The sequence below is a fragment of the Cheilinus undulatus genome, linkage group 2 (genome assembly GCF_018320785.1).
Source record: "Cheilinus undulatus linkage group 2, ASM1832078v1, whole genome shotgun sequence".
Classification (NCBI taxonomy): Eukaryota; Metazoa; Chordata; class Actinopteri; order Labriformes; family Labridae; genus Cheilinus; species Cheilinus undulatus.
In genome coordinates, this window is record NC_054866.1 from 39,696,363 (window position 1) to 39,718,885 (window position 22,523).

Genomic DNA, 22,523 nt, shown 5'->3' on the forward strand with positions numbered 1-22,523 from the left:
TGGCATATACAGCTTTAATTTTTGACTCACTAAGTTTATGTTTTAAATGGTCATTCTTTTTTGGATGCACAACAATGACATGATGAGCATTCAAACAAAAGGTGTGTCAGCAGTTGCTTTTCCGTATTTTCTTTCCATCCATGTACTTCAGTATGTCCAAGTCGTTCAAAGAGCCAGCTGTTCCCAACCAAATGGCCATGGACCGGTACTGGTCTGTGGGTCATTTGGTACCGGGCCACACAGAAAGAATAAATAACTGATTTTATTTCCATTATATTGACTGTAGGATTCTTACAGATGTTTTATTTAGAAAAATTACCAAATTCTCTTCCATTAAGTCATAACGTCTGTGCCTTTGGCCTCTTGACACATGTTAAAATACTTGTCTCGGTCATATGATAGCCAAAAACTAAGCCTACAAGCTAGCTAAAATTAGTAAAAAAAAAAAAAACAGCAAACAGCATTGTAGAGCTTCTTTGCAGAGGGGCAAAGGCTCAGCGAGGAGACAGAAGTAGAGCATACGACTGCCAAGAAAAAGAAAGCTGCGTTTAAAAGACAATGCTAGGAGTCCTTTAAATTACAGGTTTATTTTGACTCTCATGCCCCAGCTGACTCAGCATTATGGCGAGTTGTATTTTTTCTGCAATGTCTGTAATTTAACTGGTCCATGGCACAAAAAAGGTTGGGGACTGCTACCTTAAGTGACACATCATAAAAAGTGTCTGGCATGCAAGGTTCTTACTCTAGCATTGGCCATATTGATAAAGTAACAAAACCATCAGAAAGTACATGTTTCTGAATGGCATAAAAACTCCACTTATTAGTCAATATGCTGTTAATCTGTGGAATATTGATTTATCCATAAAACAATACAAAATTAGGTGAAAAGAAAATTTTTATGAGTTTCAATTTGTTACTTTAGCTGGTTGTGTGATGGCAACGGAGTGTGATTAATAAACACACATTTTTAATTGCATTTGTCACCCCTGTGATGAATTAATCAATATTATTTGAAATTTTTGACAATTTGTACTGTTTGATTTCTGTGTCAGAGCTCGGCATGGGAACTGGGGAGTAGAATACTTAGCAAGTTTATCGTCAATTGTGGTGCACATGCATGAGTAAATCAACTCCAAACTGTACAATCTTGACGTGTTAGCCTTACATAAAGAAAGTGGAGTAACACAGTCAATCAGGTTTTTTGAACTGCATGTAAACGTTTTGTTTTTAGGAGCATAATGATGAAATGTCTTGAAAGGGTACAGCTGGAGGAGAACCGGCAGACAGGAAAAGATTGTCTTTGTCCTTTGGAGACAAATACCATAGATAACAGCAGGCACTGTGAAATGAAGTTCAGAATCTTGTTTTTAGATGTTTATCAGCACTTGTCTGCCACTTTCCCTCTCACAGAAACTTGCTGGTGAGACAGAACAGGAGGGGTTTTGGAGGCAGGAGAGGAGCTAAGGGATGATGGAAATCAAAAGAATTATTAGTTTTAGTCTGGAAATCTGTCATGTAAGTTGTACAGTAAAGCTTTAAATGATGGAGTAAATGCTGTTAAATCCACATTTTCCATACAACTTTTAGTCTAAATAAGCCTAAAACAGGCATGAGAGGGTGTTGCACTCATGCAGGTTTGACTTTGTCATCCTAGACTGTTTTGGATTCATCAGTAGCTGGTCTCATGTAACTGTAAAATGAGTAATCCTGCAGCTATTTACCTATTGTTCTGGGAAATTGTAATAGAGCTCAAACTAAACACGTTCATTTTTACCTTGTGTTCTTCATGTTTATCTCTTTAAAACACATTGGAGACCCGGTGCCCAGTGCCAGCTCACAAAAACTACAAATTTGAAATGCTGTCTTATAAAAGAAAAGGGACACAATGAATAAATAAATAAAAGGATGGCTCTTCAAGGGCAGGACATGGATGATAAAAGGCTGGAGTGAATGTGAGGCAAGTGAAGTATGCTAACCATCCAGTTGGAGCGCCTGTGAAGCCAGCTCACATATACTGTACCTGCAACTGCCACATTCTGTCCAAGGTGACCCAGGCTGCAACTTTGACAAGTTTCTGTTTACTGCCTAACATATTCAGGAGGGAAAACTTCAGTCTGAGGAGTGTGATACCCAAAATGCATCAGTGCTTTTCCGAGGATGGAGAGTGCACTTTTCTGTCCACTACGGGAAAAAAAGTTTTTGTTGTGTCTCCACGGGGAGTTTCTTTTCATTTTGGAGAAAGGTTTTGTTTTATGCCATCTTGTTTGGTGCACTGGGGAGACGGGAATGAAAGCCATTAAATAGTCTTAGTAAAGGAAAAAAGAGATTGTGGCCTCCTTTGCTTTCCCCCCGCCTGTGTGTCACCCCGTCACCTCTATGCCAAGGGGGCCTGAGTTTTGTGAGGAATCCAACACATCTGAAAAGAGGGACTCAGCATGACGGCTACAGGATCCCCCGTCCTGCTGCATGCATAGAAACATCATAAGGGAAGCCGGATGGTCCACAAACTCCCTTTGAATATTAAAAGGAGAATTATCAGAGTTTCAAAAAAGGCCGGGAAGATGAGAGACAGCCTCTCTATTGAGCGCTTAGATGGCGAGATGGAGAGAGGAGTGAACCTCACCGTGCATATTGTTGACAGAGTTGCCCTCATTAAGATCCCATCATGCTCTTGGGGGAAACATTGTCGCTGGATTTAGGAGAGCAGCCAAGACTGCAGGGGTTTATGTATTTGGCAGATCTCAAGGGAAGCAGCATGAAGGATTCCCGGTGGGAAGTGCGGCGATGTTTGCAGTTTGTTGCCGTTTTTTAAGACGGTCTCTTGGTTGGATTGTAATTATTTTCCACTTTTAAAGGAATACGTGAATATAGCAGCTGAAATACCAAGTTTTATGAAAGCAAGAGGCCATCCTTGCAGCCAAACCCAGCACCATGCAGATTCTGTGTGTGCTGGTGGTGCTGTTTGCAATGTTGGTCATGCTGGGAGTTCCTAAAGACCACCATAAGGGTCCACACGGGTCCCATCGAATCAAAGGGTCAAAGAAGTCTCACTGGTGCAAGCGACTTTCTACACTTCAAACTTTGAGGCACTCCCACAGCAAACTGCATGAATGCAACTCTGGCTTCTACAGTAAGTAAAAATAAGAGTCCCATTTTGCAACTTTCCTCTAAAGTATGATGACTCATCAGATTTTTGGCGTTGTTTTGGTTCTCTTTAGTGGTTTTTGAAGCCTCAGGGTGCTCTGAAATCCAGGAAGGGGAAGTTTTTTAATCCTTTTGTATCTTGTGTTTCCTTAGAAGTTGTTTTGTGAGAAAAGGATCTGGCTGTGGTGTTAAAAGCTCTAAGCTGACTTCACTACATCACAGATCTGACAATGTATCATTTTTCTTGGCCTGGCTGGTCACATTAAGGATGGAAGAGCGGAGGAAGGGCAGAGATCCTCCTTTTTATGGAGTTAAGGTGTCATATCTTGCTCATGCTGTGGATTTTTGTATTTTATTTTGTGGCAGCCATAGTATAGTGATGAGTACACTCACAGATGAACAGGGGTTTACAGCAACATTAGTTGAATAGAATGTGGTTTTATGGTTACTGTCTATAGAGTAGCCAAAACATTAGCTATATGGACATGAGTATCTGCCACACCTGTATTTGTGTATTGGTGGTTCAAAATGGGTCGTTTCAAAAAGCTCAGTGACTTCAAATCCGGCCATGGGGCATTTAGGAACAACAACTGGAAGTGGAAGACCACATGAATTCAGAGTGGAGTTAAACCCTGCTATGGCGCATGGTGCGTGAAAGTTGCCTAGCTTTGCTGATTCCATATCTGAAGAGTTCAGAACTTTCATCGGCATTCATTTTGTAATCTATCACTGAAATGTATTATTTATTACGATGTGTGCTGCTAACCTCTTTGCCAGGTCACCCTTGTAAAAGAGATCTCAATCTCAATGGGTCTTTACCTGGTTAAACAAAGGTTAAATAGATAAAAATGTAAACACACAAACTGTGCAGTGGGAGCTTCATGGAATGGGTTTCCATGGCCCTGCAGCTGCATGCAAGCATCACATCACCAAGTTCAGTGCCAAGTCTGGGCAAGACTGGGTCTGATGGATGCCAGGGAAATGTTACCTCCCTGAATGCATTGTGCCAACTGTAAAGTTTGGTTGAGGAGGGATAGTGGTATGGGCCTATCAGCATATCAAGATGTGGATAATTGTATGCTTCCAACTTTGTGGCAAGTTGAAGGTCCTTTTCTGTTCCAACGTGACTGTACCCCAGCGCTCAAAACAAGGACTACAAAGACATGATGATGAGTTTGGTGTGGAAGAACTTGACTGGCCCACACAGAGCCCTGACCTCAACCCCATGGAGCACCTTTGGGAAAACTTGAACAGATATTGCAAGCCAGGCCTTCTCATCAGACATCAGTGCCTGAACTCATAAATGATCTGCAGAATGAATGGGTGAAAACCATACTGGTGTCATGGTCAGGTGGCCAAATACTGTTTTTTTTTTTTGTTTTGTTTTGTTTTTTTTGACTCATTTCATCTACATTGATTTGCAATTATTTATTATATGCAGGGAATTTAAGTGGGGGAAAGACATGCAAGTATTTCAAATGTACAGAAGCCTTTAAAGAACATGAATTTATTAATTTGCTTTTTGTCCATTGTAATGGAAATCTCATATGTATCAAAAGACATGATATTTATGGGGTTTTGTCAAGATGGTAACACTGTTTTTTTTTTTTGTTTTTTTTTTTGTCTTCATAACAATTTAATTTGGTCATGCTCTCAAGATCTCTAATAACAAACTCATTATTCATGATTAAACCGGCAGTTTCCAAGATTACAAGACAATTAAAGTCAATATCTCAAGAAACTATCAGAAATGTACTTATTATGATAATGTTTGATTTAGCATGATAGCTGGGTTATTTCGTGAGATATTTATAACATGAACAAATGAACTTCTTATCACAGAAAAAAACGACACTGCCATCTGGATAAAACCATGTGAACAGGTCAAGATCTTGACACTACAGCTACCCAGTGTCATGGAAAAAACTGTGGATGTACAGTATGTCTGCTTACGGCCTCTGTCAGTGCTGTTCAATCATGTCTGGTTTCTGTGGCACAAATAATTCACGTTCTTTAGCGTTGATACATCAAAGAATTGAAGAAAAAAAAAATCAGCCCTACAAGGAAACCTTTTATCCAGTTATGTCTAAAAAGATTTCCTGATAATTGCTTCCAAGTTTAAGTTCCCTGCTGCTGTCTGGAGGAAACCGTACAGTTGAACTGCTGGTGTTCAGCTGAATGGCCTCTGTGCAGGCCCATGGCTGTAAATGGCTTGAGAAAAACAGGGCACATGAGGACTGAGAGGGAATGGAGTGTGTCAGCTGTAATATAACACACGCATGGATGAATGAGAAACAACAACAAGGATGCATGAGTTGAAAGGCATGAATGTGTCGGTCGGGTATCGTTCAGGAGTCTCAAACTGCTGCAGCTGAACATGCAAAGGCAGGGCTGCACAGAGAAACTGCAGGGCCCTTGAAAGACAGACGTGCCTCCCCATGCTTGGTTTGATCCTATAAACCCATGCACATCCGGTATTAGCACCTGCCTCTGGCTAGCATACAATAACAGCCTGGCTTCAATCAGCGTTAAAGGTTAAGAGTTATTGAGGGAATGACTGCACACAATCCAACAGTTGAGTCAGTTGGCCTCTTCACAATTTTGACAATATGAAAAAAAACTTACCATTTTAAGTAAACAGGGTTTACATTTTGATAAAGGCCACATTTTAATGACACAAGCATCAACAAGCCATAACTGTGATCATCGCTTAAATTGGATGGACTATTTTTTCCAAACTCTAGACCTGAACGTTTTCTTCTTTACCCCCCTCATGGGTAGTCGTTTGCAAAGGCAATACACAGATTGGTTGACATGGATCTAAGGAGGATTGTTGTTGTTTCTGTGTCTTTCTCTCATTCTGAAAGCCCAACACAGTCTCAGTGTGATGGCTGTTAGACATGAGTGTGGCTCTGTTTCAGGTTTCTGCCTGTTGAGAGGGAGTTTCTCCTGCCACTGTTCCTGCTGAAGATGACTCTTTATAGCATTTAACAAGCACCACAGATCCACCATCCCATATCATCTACTGTGCACATAATTACGTGATACATTATTCATTTTGGCAGCTTTTTTAAAAGTTTTAGTCTTAGGATCATCAGCCGCATTTTAATCATATCTATTCTTTATAGTTTTAGTAAACAAAATCTCAAAAACATTTTTCCCATAGAAAGGGTTTCACATTTTAGTCTTTACTTTTAGTCGAAACATTTATTCTCTTTGCCTGAATCATACAAGGCAGTAAACAGGAGACCTCTCTGGGGTCATGCCAAACTGGGCGGCCTGTGGAGGTCAGCAAAATCCTGATTTATTTAAAAGTTATGCTGCGATTAACATAGATTTTTTTTTCCTGAATAATAATTACTCTTATCAAATCAACATAGCCTATATATTCAGCCCTCTTCAAAATGTAAACCTCTTTTCTTGAAACAGAATTAAAATGGGGAAAAGTCACTAAATTAGTTAACAGAGGGGGTAAATGAGCGGAAAAGTGGCAGAAATTGATTAAAAGTGGCTAAAAAAGGCAGAAAAGAGGTGAAATAAGTAACCAGGCAACAAGGAATGGAGTAATAGTGGCAACAAAAGAGGTGAAAAGGGGTATATGGTGGCAAAACGGGTGAAGAGAGGCACACAAGGCGGAAATTATTGTAAAATGTCTTTAGACAACATTTGTTACCAGTTGGTGCTTTTTATGTTTCTGTATTGATAAATACCAGCATTTTTACATGATTGACTTCTTCATAACAGATATGATCATTTAAGTTCATCTTTCCATGTTTGGGTAGTTTATATGCTTATGATGACTTTCTTTCTAATGACTGCATTCAGACCAGATTAGTATTTTTAATCCACAGTGTGATGATGGAGCATTGTGACGGCTCAGCTGACAGAAATGTAAATGTCAGCCATTTATACTCAACTTTCTGAAAGAGATTCAACTGAATCTCCTTTCCTTCTTATGATGAAGTGTTTTTATTGTTTCAGCTTGATTCTTTCAGACTGTGATGAGTCTCAACAGTTTAGCCTACAGCATGAAATGTCTCAGACAGGAACGTCACTGAACGTGGGTGTGTGGGTTTCTAAGAAGTATTTGAAGCATTAAACCCTTCCAGCACCTCTGTACTTGATGACTAATGTGTCACCAGGCTCTCTGGAGCTGACATATATGGGGAGAACAGCTCCTTATAGTTCAGGCGTTCTCCACTGGAGGGCGCTGTTGGGTAACAAATGCTCAGTGGAGCTCTGAGCTGTGGAAATGAGAATCTTTGACTTCTTTTTAGTCATGTCTCCCCCGCATTCCAGATATTTCAACTTTATACTTTTATAAGTTAAACTTCCCAGATCTTATAGAAGTTGTGAAGCTGAAGTCAGGCAGACTCAGAGGTTCAAAGAAACCGTTGGAGAAATTAATCACACCAGAGCAGAAGGGTTCAGAGGAGTTTGAATTGGAAATAAGATGAGAAACACATTTTTATGGGAGAGTCCCTGATTTGTTGGAAAATGTGAAATTAGAGCTGTGGATGAGCAGAGAAACAGGCACAGTAGGTATGAATTAGCCAGGTGCTGTCATGGAGCACTGATGCTCACTCCTTTAGGCTGCTTCCTTTACATTTCTCCTGTTTTCATACCTGGACCCCAGCTTATGTTTGGAAATGAGGTTTTAGAGTGGATGATGTTGAGTTTCTACGTGAAACAAACTTCTTAAACAAAGTTGGAGCACAACCTGAAGATTTGGTGTTTGGCATATTGGTGTGTCAGGTTTGTAGTCTGTTTAGAAGGATAAAAATAGCATGTAGAGCTAACCCTTGTGGTGATATTGTAATATTAATGGAGTATGAAACCACAGGAGGAAAAACAAAAGTCTAAAGTAGGCTGACTTTGAGCCATTATATAATAACTTGTGAGTTTGAAAAGCACACAGGGAAATCCCTGCAGGACTATCAGCGGAGTCTGATTTTACATGAGTTATCAGTCATGAATCGCAGAAACATTAAGAGCAACATGTCTGATTGTTTCCTGAGCTTCTCTCTTTATCGGACAAAGTGAAAGAAAACACAGCAGCCCGTCAGAGCGCTGCTGCTCACAGCGATCCAGGCGGGAAGAGGTTAAATTTCTTCTCAGGGAAACATTGTCGGGTCTATGGAGGGGGTAGAAAGGCGCATACCAATTGAAGAGCCATTCCTCTTTTCCTTCAATGAAATGCTGTGAATATGAATCCGTCTTTGCCCCCTCGCGTATGAGCTCCGGGGGTCTGCGACGCGCACGCGGATCTTGTCCGAGTTGCAGCGGTGGAGAAACGAGGGGAAAAGTGATGGAAAAGTTGCTCTGATCTCGTGTGCGGATCCGGTGGATGAGGGAGGACTCGCAAAGTTTCCGATCTCCAGTGACAGATTCAAAAGTGGACTAGAATAATGTGACTGCAAGGACGGAGCGTTTACGCGTGGGCTACAGCGACAGCTGGTGTTATTTGACGCACTTTTTACTCAAATTTCGGTTTCTGTGGATTTATTATTGTGTCCTTTTTACGCACAAAGGAACTAAATGATATGAATGAGATCGTTTGAGTGGTCAGAGCGCAGAGGGATGAAATCACAGACGGCACAGAGCTCCTCTGCCCTCTCTTAGTTTGAGCTCATTTCTTCATTCAGTTCTCTTTGAATACTGAAACGGAGAATTCTGTGACATTTCCAGCTGTTTGGGTTTTTTAAACTGTTATTTTATACCATTTTCTTCCACAGAAAGAAGCCAAACAAGCTCAGCTTTGGTATTTCACTTTCTGTGACTCTCACTCTAAAATCTGGACGTTAAATGGATTTTAAGTTTTTGTTCTGCAGTTTGACATGAAGGAGTGGATGCCCGAGTCTTCTTCTCAATAATTTGGATTACTCTGGAGCATTTCTCTTAAGAGAGACGTTGAATGATGTCTCCAACTTCTATTGGATTTGTAATTCTGTTAGGAATTCTTCATGTGTGCTCAGGTAAGTCAGACAAAGTTGTGATCGATACTTTTGAAGTTGTTGCTGTAAGAAAAAATATTTGACAAATATTTGAGAAGCTTGACTCTTTATCCTGTTTAAAGATTACATGGCACCCTGAACAAATCAGTCTGTTGGAGTAAAATCATGACTGTAATGTTTAACATGAATGGTCCTTCAAACGTGGGCACAAACTTTCCAAGCCATAAGAACAGTCTTTTTGAACATTGGACTCTTGTTAAGCCGTGAGAGTTTCAGGCCCTGGTCTGGTGTTTATAAGACTCTCATCTGTTGTGTATTTTCAGTTTCATGCTCTGAAATAAGGACAGCAGCTTTGTGATACACACAGGAGAGAAAATTCTCTCCATTGACCAAGGACTCTCAGGGTAAAGGGAGATTGTGTAACTTTGAATAGCTGAGCACACATAAAGTCACATTTAAAGTGGTGCAGCCATGTGGGATGTGTGCAGAGAGGAGCTATCATCCCTCATACAGACAGCACAAACCCCTGTGGAGACCATGTTTCCATGTATGTCGCCTCCCTGCCCATGCATGACTCTTATTGCTGAGTTCAACGTTTTCAGTTAACTGAAAATCTGCAGCATCTACAATAATAGGCTCTTGTTTTTCTTTCCTTTTACTCACTGTTGGTCTGTTTTTAATTCAGATTCATGTTCTTCTTATTCCCTGTGTGCCACTCCAGAGGCTTCAGTCTTGGTCTTATTGTATTGTTACACATTATTCCTCCTCAGCTTCACATGTCTGTCTTTTTAGAGCTTCTGGACCATGATAGCTGGGGTTTTCCAGGTCACTTGCTTCTGTTATTAGGAGGCTACTGTCCTCCACCCCATTATAAGACATTAGGGAAAGTGTATTATGAGTAGAGGCTAAAGGGGCATGTTGAAGCAAAGCATGCACACAAACTGTTAAAAGTAGGGCAGTTTAAGACAAAAACACACAACTTAGAGGATATTTTCTACCCTGCATCACAGCTACAACACACCCATATAATTACATGTAAGTACAAGTGTAATTGTGTTCAAGTCAGGACCTGAAAAGCCATTTGAGCTCACCTGTCCCAACCTTAAGTCTGTGACCAGATGTCCCTCGAAGTAAAGTCCCTCTGTGTGTTTTGCACATGCTCAAAACTCCTGAAAATGTCCAGAAATTTTAGGAAAGGGCTGTATGTTTGAACACAAAGCAAAACACTCGCCAGTACAAAGCAGCACAACCAACTCGTCTTAAGTGGAGAAAACACTCAAAAATTCTCCACAGGGTCGTTGTGTTGTGAGGCTGCTGTGCTGAGTAAAGTGTGGCTAAAATTAGCGGCTAGCTCTGCCAGACTTTGTTCCTCTTTTCAGATAAATGTCATCCTAATGTGGTGACGAATCAATGGAAATGTCTTATTGTTTCGGTTCCCTGCTTTGGTCTTCTCCACATTTTGTTGATTATGCTCCACTACACATTGCATTGATATGAAGGTGAAAACTTTTCATCATTGCACAGGATGTGGCTTCTTTTTCCGCCATGTTTGTATTTTTTTTTTTTTTTTTACATCATATCCTGCCTCCTCATAGCTCCTGTTCAACAAAAAGAAGACTCCTGCTGTAAGGTGCATCAGTGAACGGCCAAACCAGGAAGATTTTGGGGCAACTTGTACCTTAACAGTCTTGTCAAGAGTGCATGTGTGTGCAAAAGGCTTACAGACAAATGCTTAACCTGGCAGGCCTAAAAAAACTTTGTGGCTGTCTTTCATTTAATGTTTGCCGATGTTTTAGTCAGTATCTTTCTGCAGAATTTCAGCATCAGCTCTCTCTTCCTGATTGGCTTCCTGAATTGGCTCTTTGTTTCCTGAAAAGAAGCACAGATTAAGCACTTAAGAGAAAAATCTGAAAACGTCGCAGTCATTTGAGGAAACACAGTGTAACACCTAAACAGGAAACAATGTCATAGGTCAGCGTTTGGAGCTATAGGTGTCGGCTCCATGTGGTCCACCCTTGGCCGGATCCTGAGCCCCTAATGGTCGTGTCCTGGGAGAAAGACTTTCAGACACTGAGGTTTCCAATTACGCCTCGCTGTGGGATGTTTTCTGGAGAGAGGCGTGAGAATGAGACCTGCTAATAGAGATGACCAGACAGCAGATACTCAAAGGATTGCTCTTGGATTAGATACAAGTGTCAGGAAAATTGGATTACACACCACTTGTCTGGAAAAGATTTCATATTTGCTGCTAATTGGAGGGTTAACTACTTCAAGTCAGTGTAGAGGAGGTGTCAGATCTCTCCAGTGGTGTTTGGTAACATCTCTGTGGATAAAATGAAGATTATTTTCTCTTTGCTGGCCTTCGCGTACATGTGAAATAGAAGGAGGGAGATGAGATGATCTTTGCCCTTGTCAAGCTGGTGGTGACTTGCTTATTGCTGCCCTGCTCTGTGTGAAGGTTGTAAATTGATACCTTCATCTATCAAGCCTGGCCCTGTTATCAGGCGATCTGTCCTCCTGCTTAACACTAAATGGTTGTTATCTCAGCTCCAAATGCTCGTCACACCTTTTACTCACCTCAGAGGGGCCGTTCAATCGAGGGCAAGAGGTAGCACACTTAAAATGACACTCTGGATTATGTTGAGATGATGAATAGATCAAAATTTGGAGGCAATTCCAGGCAAAATCTTTTAAAAACATAGAAACATGAGTGAAGGGTGTATAAATCTGGTCTGAATATTGGCTGTAGCAGTAGTGCCCTTGTAATCAGCCGTGGTTCCAGAAGCACCCAGGCCTCGAGGTCTTGACAAATTGACTCGTAAGTGCTGATAAATTGCAGACCCCTTCCACCTCCTACATCATGGCGGTATGACAGCACACAGCAGGCTGCAGGGCCAATTAATGACCAGAGAACACAGGTGAGACCCATCTCTGTCTCCTGTCTAAGGCCTGAAAACACATTCATTAAAGACAGCCTCTTCCCTTCACCGTCTTCTCCAATTTTTTAGTGTTGCGAAATAGAGTTCTGGTATTTCAAAATCCCCCAGTTATCATGTTGTATTTGAGAGTTTAACCCTCTGCACTGAAGCTGTTTAAGGCAGCTGGCATCTAAAAAAAACCCCACAGAGCCTCGTACTCTGAGGAAAGAAATCTCACACCTGCGTTTGGTGACAGTGTCCATAAAGCTGTATCTCTGTAACTTCCACTAATACACATTAATCTGATCCTAATCCAAATCAAACAGGATTTTACACCCTAAGATCCAGGATTAGGCCGACTTTGGCTTAGCGAAGCCGTATGGAGGAATGCAAGAGGGCAGGCCGTGTCCTCCTTCAACTCATGAGAACTAGCAAAGTCATTAATGAGTGCCTATATAAACATTTCAAAGCAGTTTGTTTGAGGGCTAATGATTAGGCAGTGACTCCTAATGATCTTTTTCTCCCCAACAGTTCTTCCTTTAATGACCCAAAAGCTCTGTTAATTGGATTAATTAACAAATCCATCTGACGTCAATAGTTTGTAATTTACCATGGCTGCTGCTCGAGTGATACGCATGTCTGCACAGAGAATCAGAGGATTTAGATAATTTAGTAAAACTAGGGGTACATCCCACTGCCCTCTGTTTCAACCTCTTGAAATTCCTCAGGCATTAACGACAATGTATCACCAGCTTAACTTCAGACAGCTAGTACCGGGTAAAGTCCTGCTCGTGGCTTGCTGATAATGTTGTTATGATTTATTTAGCACGTATCACTTTGTCTGTCAAGTTGTCCGTCAGTCTAAGCTGTAAAAACGTAAAGCCAGACAGCGATAAGCCGTCTACACCAAGAATACTCTGGAATATGACTTCAAATAAGCTTTCTGGTCTGGAGCTGGCTGATACTAGGAGGCTGCAGCCACATTCAGGATTCATGGGTCATTTGGGATGGTAAATGAATCTTGTATCGCCAGTTGATGTGGAGGGCAAACATTCCCTACGGCTGCTCTGTGTGGGGGTTATAAATGTTGCGTCCTTAGTGGTTGAAAGGTGTTGCTAGTTTCTGTCCTGGTCCACAGATGGCATGCTTGGAATTCCCACAGCTTTGCTTCCTGTTCTTTTCTTTTTAAATAACTTTTTGGGGCATTTTTGCAAACCTTACTGCAGATATAGACTGTTTCACACTTCCATGGTGTGGTTTTTGTTTCACATCCATATGGGATATACCTCATAGACGGTGTTTGGGAAGGGCAGGACCTTTCATAAAGCACTCGAAGCTTGACTGGATGAACGTTTTATCTGTCACTTTCCTTACGGGCCAATAAGTAAGCATGTGCCACCCCTGCAACCGTTACCAATGTTCACTATCACTGGAGCTAGTTGGTTAAAAAAACTTTTGCCGAAGCAAATCAGGAGAAGAGAAAAATAGCCAAGAAAAGTTTTCAGTATAGTTTTGAAGTTTGATATTGTTTATTTTAATATTGTTTCATGCATACAATCATGCCCAGCTCTCATGGGCTTGCATGAAACCAAGAATTCACCCAATCCACAATCAGAGTGCCTAGAAGGTTTGGCCATTGTCATTGAGCAAATGAGGATAAAGAGACAAAGTAAGAAGGAACTAATTTACCCTCTGAGACCGATCATATACGACAAGAGAAACAGGTAACAGGTTATCTCAAGTTCCATAAGTTTTTAATCATAAATCATAGCCACTTTTGTCCCCCTCTGGAAGCCCTCCATTGTGCAGAGCCCATATAAAGTCTATGAAAGCATGGGTAGCCTCATGAGAACTTGGGTGACTTAAGTGACTAAACCCACATCATTAACTCTTATACTGAATGTCTTTTTATCCATTTTTAATATATTTTCAATCGTTTTTGCCACTAGCTTAGCATTAGCCAACATATTGTTTCCCACAATGTTTGTCATGTGGGCTGTTTGTTGCATCATGCTTTGCACAACTCTGCATGTCATTACACTAAAGTCATGCTGGAGACAGCCTGAATAGCTCATAATGGAGAGAAAGAGAGTCAACATGTCTGTGACGTGACCCTCTGTGTCACTGCAGACAGGAACTGCTTTGAATAATGGCTTAAAAAAGCCAATATAAAAAGACTTTTTGTCAAAGATTGATTGTTTTTTCACTTTTTGGTCCCCAAGAGATGGAAGGACAGGTTTGTGCTAAGAAAAGTCTTGGTAATTATTCTTTACCGAGCTTTACACATAACAATCTTTGAGTTTTATTTTTATCTTTTGTGTTTGTGGTCCCATATAAAAATTCCAGAAACATCTTAAAGCTTAGGCTGTCCTGAAAAAAGGATGCTTAGAGCTTGATTGTGCACCTCAGGGTTCATGCTTTACAAGCTTTTCAAAACAAGAAATCCAGGTGAGACAAAATGGTTAAGATATAGCTCGGGTTAAACAGAATTGTCTCCTTTTTCCAGGCTTTTGAGACAAAATTAGCAAACCTAAGCACATCAAGTTTAAAGAGCCACTTCAGTTTTTGCTCATCAGGCCACTGTAGTATTTTAGGATTTTGACAAACCATTTTATAGAGCAAAACTCTCGCAGATCATCAAATTTTGTACAGAGCAAAAGAAAATGGGACTCACTGTCCACTTCAACTAAATCACATAACTCACAAAGTCAGCTATCTCTTGGAATAATTTTAATCATTTCACCTTAGTGGGGAGAGAAAGAAAACCAGATTTTAACTGTGCAACCAAGGACCTTAATTTATTATTCAAACGTACAACTATGTTTGATTTGCTCATGTTCTTGTGGTTCTTTGCTCTTCTTCCCACAAGGTGATGTCCAGGTTTGCTAAAACTGCTCTTAGAGCTGCATCCACTCACCAGCCACCATGTTTACAGGCTTGCAGTTCACCCAAATCCTGCCTTACTGGGAACAAGGGTTTTCAGCTTGAAGCATTGCAAGATGGATCTAACTGATTGTAGACATAGAATGGCTACATTTTCAACACCTTTGCAGAGGACTGTAGCATCTAGTCTTGGGGCAGTGCTCCAACTATTAAGCTTGAGCATGTTGGCTTTGCTTCCAGCCTCAATTTGTATTAGCAGACAATGATGCATGAGCAAGTTAAGCCGTTTCTCACGCTTGCAGTATTGAAAAATCTTTGCATCCCACTGCTAGACACTAACCTTGGTTTGCCAGTATGTGGAGATACCACTAGCTGGACTTGATGCGCAAAGAACAACCTGGAATTGGATCACAAATCAAGAAGGTCTGACACTGTGACGATCATTTTTGCTTCTATAGTAGTGCTATGCATATTTCAGCATAGTTACTGTATTAACCAAATTGCAGAGAAGAAGAAACTGGTAAGGAAAACAAACAAACGAAGTGGTTTCAGACATTATCAGCTCTCCCACTCACTTCTGAGTTTTCCTAAATATTTCCTGCTGTTTTCTCCCATCAAATCACCCCGACTCCATGTGCTGGGTGCTGGCAGGAGAAGTTCTGTGTAAGTCAGAATGAAAAATGTATGCCATGCAACTCACCCTGAATTTATTGGGACATTTTAAGGACGTTTGTGCATGTTTGAAAGCGCCATTACATAATCCTAATCCCCATTTGATTCCAAATTGTAAATGCATGTTTGCTGTCATACTGCAGCATAGATTAGCTTCCCGTGACTCCACTAATATAGATGTTAGCGAGTCGGAAGGGCAGGGAGGAGGGGTGTTTGTGTGTGTTTGTGCGTGTGGAGGGTGGCAAAAGGAGGCTTGAGGAATCTCTTCATCCCCTTCTCTTACCCATCCCCCATTTTTTTGTCTTTTATTTGTTTTGTTTTGGCCCAATTTTTTAAGACTTGCCTTTTTTGTGGCTGGTCAGCTCAGAGCCTTTCTTCAATAAAGCAGGAAAAAAAAGCCTGTGGGGACAGGGAGGCCACATTGTGTCGCCTTAACGGGGCAATTGTAAGGCATGGAGGAGGGGAAGGGAAGGCTTCATGAGGGGGCTGAGGAGTGTGGTAGAGAAAAGGGGGGGAGTGCGGTGGCTACACAAAGGCTACCCCAGGGTGTGGGAAGGGGAGGGGAGGATGGAGGATGGAGCAGTCAAACATACCATGATACACCAGCTCAGGGAGTACCCTTGATCTGGCTCTGTGTGCTCACATTGCATATTCTCTCTGGTCCCTCGTGGCAAAGAAAGTGCTGATGATCGGGGTGGTGGTGGTGGAAAAACTCTAAGGCAAGGATGCCTTTCTTTTAAAGGTGGACATCTGGGGAAAGGTGAGGTTTTCTGCTTTAAAAGTGCTGAACGATAAAATGATCTCCAGTGTGGCATTGAGGGTTTGGTTTGGTGAAACACAACCCACATCCCCCTCATGTATCTAATTCTGCATGCTCAGGAACTCCCAGAAGGCTTTGCCCTGGGCCTCGGCGTTAGCCGCAGTGGAGAAGCAATGCTATGCTACCATGGGGAACTCTGCCTTACACATTTTAAAAAGGCTCAGACCTCCCTTTCTTTCATTTTCTCCACCAGGGGAGATGGAGAGGTGGCATTGAGGACAGCCTTTTCCCCCAGTATCCTTCTTTTCTTCCTCACTCCCTGAGCTCAGGCCTCCTCCCGGCCTCTGTGACCATTCTATTAGCCTCTCACTGCAAGGCCTGGATACACTTTTGAAATGCTAAACCTCTCTTTTGGCTATAACTGACAGGGGAAAATACCATTAAAGAGGCTGAGAGGGAAAGATTGAATTAGCAGTTAAAAGAGAGACTGCTAATTAGTTGATTAATGTCTTTGGTTCCTCCCACTCTTAGCTGTAAGATTCCCTCTGCTGACAAGCTTCTTCTTCACATTCAAGCATTATTTCTTCTAAGTTTTTGCAATCAAGCATGTATATTTTTAAATGTAGACAGTGCAAATAATACATCAAGATTTCACGTTGAAAAGCCCCTTATTTGAAGCTGTATCAGCAACTTTCCATATGAGTTCCTGGGGGCTCATTCTGTCACACAAAGGCGATGATAAAAGTAGGAGGGAGTGCTGGAAATCATAATTAATGAGAAGGTGACCTTGAAATTCACCATTAGTACTGCTTTTAGAGCCTCTCCCACCATTCAGCAGTAACCATGGCAAGGAGGGTTGAAATAAGTGGGTGAATATCAAACATGTAAATACAAAGCTGCTCAGAGTTAGGAGAATAAGTCTTATCCTGACTCTACTGTCTGCAAATTGGTGACTTTTTGCGTAAATGTGATACCACCATAAGAATGAACAAATCCCAAACACGTTCCTACCAATTTTCTTTACTTCAGATAAAGTGTGTTTCCCTTTTTGAATCTGCAAACACTGTCAAAAGTTTTGAACAAGAAGCATACTTTGATTTCTACTCAAAACAGCAGGATTTTCACCTTTTCAAAAAGCTTTTAAAGTATACTTTCCAATTCTGAAAGAGCTGTTTATCAGCCCCCTCCTTTCACCATCCACAATCCGTCCTTTTCTGCAGTCACTCTCTCTGCCTCCCACATCCCATCTCAATGCTTATACAATGAAAGCTCTAATTGAATAACAATCGTCGTCACCCGGTGAGAGACAGGTTCTTCAGGCTTTATGCTCAGGATTGCTTTCTTTTTGCCTTTGCCTGCGCATCTGTCACCAAGTCTTAATCGGAAGCTTCATACTTAAACTATAAAACGTGTGCTTTAGGTTTAGAGCCTCACCTCTGATTCCCTGCATGTGCTGGGCTGCATTTTTTAGGTTTATAAGACCGTTCAGTGTAAAGGTGCTCTCTGATAAATGCTGCCCTACTTGACTGTTGTGATTCTTTCCAACATGCAGCGTTGACAGGCGGTGTTTATCCCATCTCACTATATCCTCTAATCAGAGCACATTCACTCTGGACTCCACCTTTGCTTAGTGCTGTAATGAATATGATGGGCCTGCTTTAGACATCACAAAAAGTATTTGGCTTCCTCTTTCTGGGAAGCTTCAATAATTCAGAGCACTTTCTTTCCCTTTTCACTGATTGAGCAGAGCTAATGCCATTTTGTTTTGTACTCTGACTTTCAGAGCACATTTTGGCTTTATATTTGCTCTCATTTACTATTTATCTCTTTTGACATGGAGGATTACAACCTTTTTGCTACAAATGGAGCATGAATGGTGGGTTTGAAACCAGATTAGTTATTGTTCAGTAATCTTTATTGGCTGTCTCAGTTTTTACAGGCGTAAATCAACTACATACTTTTAGCTATGTAAACTAGAGTTAGAGTATGTATTAGTGAGTAGGGTGGGAATGACTAGTGGCCCCACGATACCATATTATCATGATATTTTGCTCCCGATTCAATATACAGTGCTTATCAAATTTATTAGACCACCACCTAAAGTAAGGTTTATGCCACAGCTGCCCTAAATTAACAGTATTGGTAATTACCAAAATCATTTTTTATGTTTCTGCAATGGTTAATACACCAATATGTCGAAGCTCTTTAACCCAAATGATATTTTTAATGCTAAAATATAATTATTACTGTTATCAATGAATTTTCAAATTTGCTGATTTACAAAAACACTGAAAAAATAGTAAAGAACATTATTATTTCTTGATTAATATGTCAAATTATAGTTATTTACTTCCATTCCTGAAGAGAAAAATGACTTTTAGTGGTTGAATGTTATGCTTGATTCATTTCTGACTTCTCAGAGAAGCCCAGTGAGCTGGCTCAAATTTGGGTGAATTCAGTTTGAAATCCCTCATTCCTGTTCAAAATGGTAAAGCGTGGAGAGCTCACTGAAAATGAAAGAGTCCGCATTAAAGCACTTCATGATGCTGGATGGTCTCTGAGACAAATATGACAGGTGATCTTATAAATTTGTTAAGCACTGTAACTGCGATTTTAAACATTTTGTAATACAGTTAGTATTGCAATATATTGCGATCGATACCATTTTTTCAACTGTTTAGCTAATTTAGCATTAGTCTTGCCCTCATGTTTGTCGCATTTCCACAGTATTTTATTTTTATGTAGCACTTCTTGCAAACCTCATGTGTCAAGCTTTTATACATCCTGTCCCTTCCTTCCCCACCTTTCCCTTAGTATTAAGACTGCAACCATCTTTAGCACGGTCCTCTATTCAGATATGCCGTCCAAAGTTGATTAAGCCCTTATCTTTTGGAGTACTGTCAGTGTGCAAAAGTTTTTTTTTTCTTGGTCTGGAAAGTCTGTTATTGTCCTTAAATTCTATTGTTCTGGCAAAACTTCACTATTTTGCCTCTAAGTACAACATCTCTGAGGGGACGGGGCCAGCTCGTCTTGGTCACAGGTTGGAAGTGCTAGTGGTTGGAGAGGAGATCACAAGAAATGTATAGGCTAACATTTTCAAAACAGATGGAGCGCCCCTGGTTGCCCACGTGTACACAGGCAGCCGGGGTCCAGCCTTTGGCTCATTTCCCACATGTCTCTCCGACCTTCTCCCATCCCTCTTTCTGACTCTGTCCACTGTCCTTCTCGCTCAATAAAGGCATTAAAACACTGAAAAATATTATGTAAAAAACACATTTAAACCTCTGAGTGAAAGATAAGCGAGACACAAGAAGTGCTGTCCCATTACTGTGAACACAAAGCTGAAAGCAACAAACCCTCAGGGAGTTTGACTTCACTCATTGTTACTCGATGATATTTCTTGTTTTAATGTTTATGTTTAAAATCAGCACTACTAGGGAAATTACACTCAGTTGATATGTTCGAGAGCTCTAGCAGCCTAGTGGCCATGTCTGTGTGCCTTTCACAGAGGCTGTTGTCCTCAAAGTGGGTTCAGATTTGTCTGGTAGCTTTTCTCCCATGTCATTCCTCACTCTCTCTCTTTCTAATTCCAACTTTATTCACTGTCCTATCTGAATCATAAAAAATGAAAAATACATTTGATTTGAGTTTCTTGTGCTTCAACCACTCCACAGGTAGAGGTTGGTGCTCTCAGAAAAGGTCAAGAGATGTTTAAAAGATTACTCTCTTATCTCAGGAAACTCCAAGACAGAATCTGGAGCTATTTGGTCACTTTTCTATTTAGTAAGATGCAAGGGACGAACGTTTTGCTCTGCATCTCCATCAGATTCAAACAGTATAGGTGCGGTTTTAAAAAAGTTGATTGAGCACCAATGTTGACTGGTCACTCAGAGTGGGAAGTAAGCATGCAATGAACCAATACTGTGACACTCTTCACGGTTTTCAACTCTTATCTGCTGCCTGAAGCAGAGTCTAAGCCTCGTCCATATTGATTTCCAACTTTTTTCTCCCTGGATGAAAGCTGAAAATAAACCTTCAAATAACAAATCTTTAGACATGTTGATACGCCATTGGGCAAGACAGTTGACCCCAGTTTGCTCCCACTGCTGTGCTAGTGGTGTGTGAATATGTATGGATGCATAAGAATAGGGTTAGCTAATACTAATGGCCACTCTAAATCACATCCTTCACCATCAGTGTGTGAATTTGAAATGAATGGGTGTAAATTGTTAAGGGTCATCAACAGGGAGTAGTCAACAAACTAGAAAAGTGCCATACAAGCTTAAGTCCTTATTAAAAAGAGTTATTTCTCTGAAAGAAAGGCTTCTGTTTTCACTTTTGATTTGATTCAAGCCAGATAAGCCAATCATTGTTTACAGAGCTGCATTTCAAAAATGATCACATGCAGCATTACTGTGTGCAGAGTAAAAATGCCAATCAAAACTGGATTGGCCACGCCCCCACAGCCTTAGGCAAAAGTCTAAACTGGATGCTTATTGAAGCTCTCAACTTTAACATCATAAATACTTTTTTACTGTTTCAGACACATTTCCAGAGGCTTTAAAAAAGAAGTTTGGAAAATCAATATAATTCAGCGTCTGTGGAGAAGAGATATCCTCAGGGTGGTTATTTCCATCTCCTAAACATTTTAAAAGTCCATTGGTGATAGGGATATTTAGTTTCTTGCATGTGTCATCACAGCTGTCTCACAGTGATCTGCTTCTCCCTCCCCCTCCGTCTTCAGCTCTGAAGGAAAACAGGTCTCTTTTTTAATTCAGAAGTCTGACAGTATATCTGCTGTCAAATGTCAGAAACTGATAGACGGGAATTAAGGGACTGGGATTCATTTATGATCGAGCCGTTTTTGGGATAGAGCATGAAAAGCAAACAGCCTCTGGTTGGATACGCTGTGTACCTGGACAGTTGGTATGTGTTTTGAGGAGACGTGGTAAGTGGGTGCTGGAAAGCCGACAGACCAGTGAGCAGTTGTCTGCAGAAGGAAATTTGATTTTAATGCCAGACTGGGCACAGTCTCCCCTCTGTGGACGTCGAGAAAAAGGTTTCTTGGCACGCATGGCCCCTTCATTAATTTTGACCAAATATTTACTGTGCATCACATGGCATGTCTTACATCCCACTCTCATTTTTCCAGGCCAGGTTTTGAACACTTCGGGGCGATTTGTGTTCCATTTGGCTGGACTCAGGCCATGCCCCGCTCAGCAGGCCTGTACTGCTGTCTCTGGGATTCTGCCACATGAGAAACTGGCTCCACTAAGTCCTAACCTACACTGTGCCTCTGGGAGCCACGTTTCACTTTAATAATACCTTAGATCCAGAACTACACTGCATGAAGCGCTCCCACATGTATGTATGCACATGCACAAGCTTTCACACATTGACAGTCTGATGCTATGTGCTCCGTGCTTACCCTTTTAACCTCAAGGGTACCAAGGGGAAATGTGCCAAGTTTCTGCACCCATGGCATCACAGCTGTACCCTGGTCTGAATGCTGTAACTAAAATTCCCTTTTAACAGCCAGCTGTCTGAGATTTGCTGTAGAATGTGTTTGGCCGGACATTTAGAATAGCCTACATAAGGTCAGCGGCTCTGCTCTCTGGGGCTGTAATCTAACACTGATCCAGCAGCAGGCCCGTATCAGCCACTGCCATCAGCTAAATAACATTTAAAAAGCATTAGGTGCTTTTTGGCCGTGTCTGCCTCCATTCACTTTGGCTTCTCTACAGAGCTGCTCTTTTTCTTGGCACCCAGCCTAAATGCCATACTCCCTGTGGCTGTGCAGTGCCAGCTGAGCGTGCTGGTTCTACTTCCTCCTCCCTGCTTGTCAGCCCCTCCTATGCAACCTAACCCAGTCCCCCCATGGCCGGTCACAGGAACAGAATCACTGCAGCTGGTCCAGGGAGTCACCTTGATAGTAGCAGAGCATTGCACAATAATGTTGTGGAAGCACACAGCAGATTTAGAATAGGATTAACCCGTGTTCTGTTTGTATTAACCCTGCATTAATTGCATAATAAGTGTGAAACAGAGCTATACTGTCTATTTATATGAAAACCACCCTTATATTATCTGCTTTCACATATATTTGTTTTTTAAAATGCTAAGCACATTGGCTGAAATATAATTTATTAATCTCTGGAGAATTTTCAGCTCATGTTTGAAAGAATCAACAGA

At 41.2% G+C, this 22,523-nt stretch overlaps 1 protein-coding gene across 4 annotated transcripts in view; it reads left to right on the forward strand.

The window, feature by feature from the left end:
- robo1 (roundabout, axon guidance receptor, homolog 1 (Drosophila)) overlaps nucleotides 1–22,523 on the forward strand; it is a 350,443-nt gene that overhangs the window by 160,965 nt on the left and 166,955 nt on the right. Inside the window, exon 1 of one of the 4 annotated variants that reach the window (XM_041803310.1) lies at nucleotides 8,283–9,119. The exons of the other annotated variants lie outside the window; for them this stretch is intronic. Within the exon in view, the coding sequence (XP_041659244.1) occupies nucleotides 9,059–9,119 (61 nt within the window). The 5' untranslated portion in view covers nucleotides 8,283–9,058. Of the gene's footprint in view, nucleotides 1–8,282; nucleotides 9,120–22,523 lie in introns of those variants that run through there. 4 annotated transcript variants of the gene reach the window in all.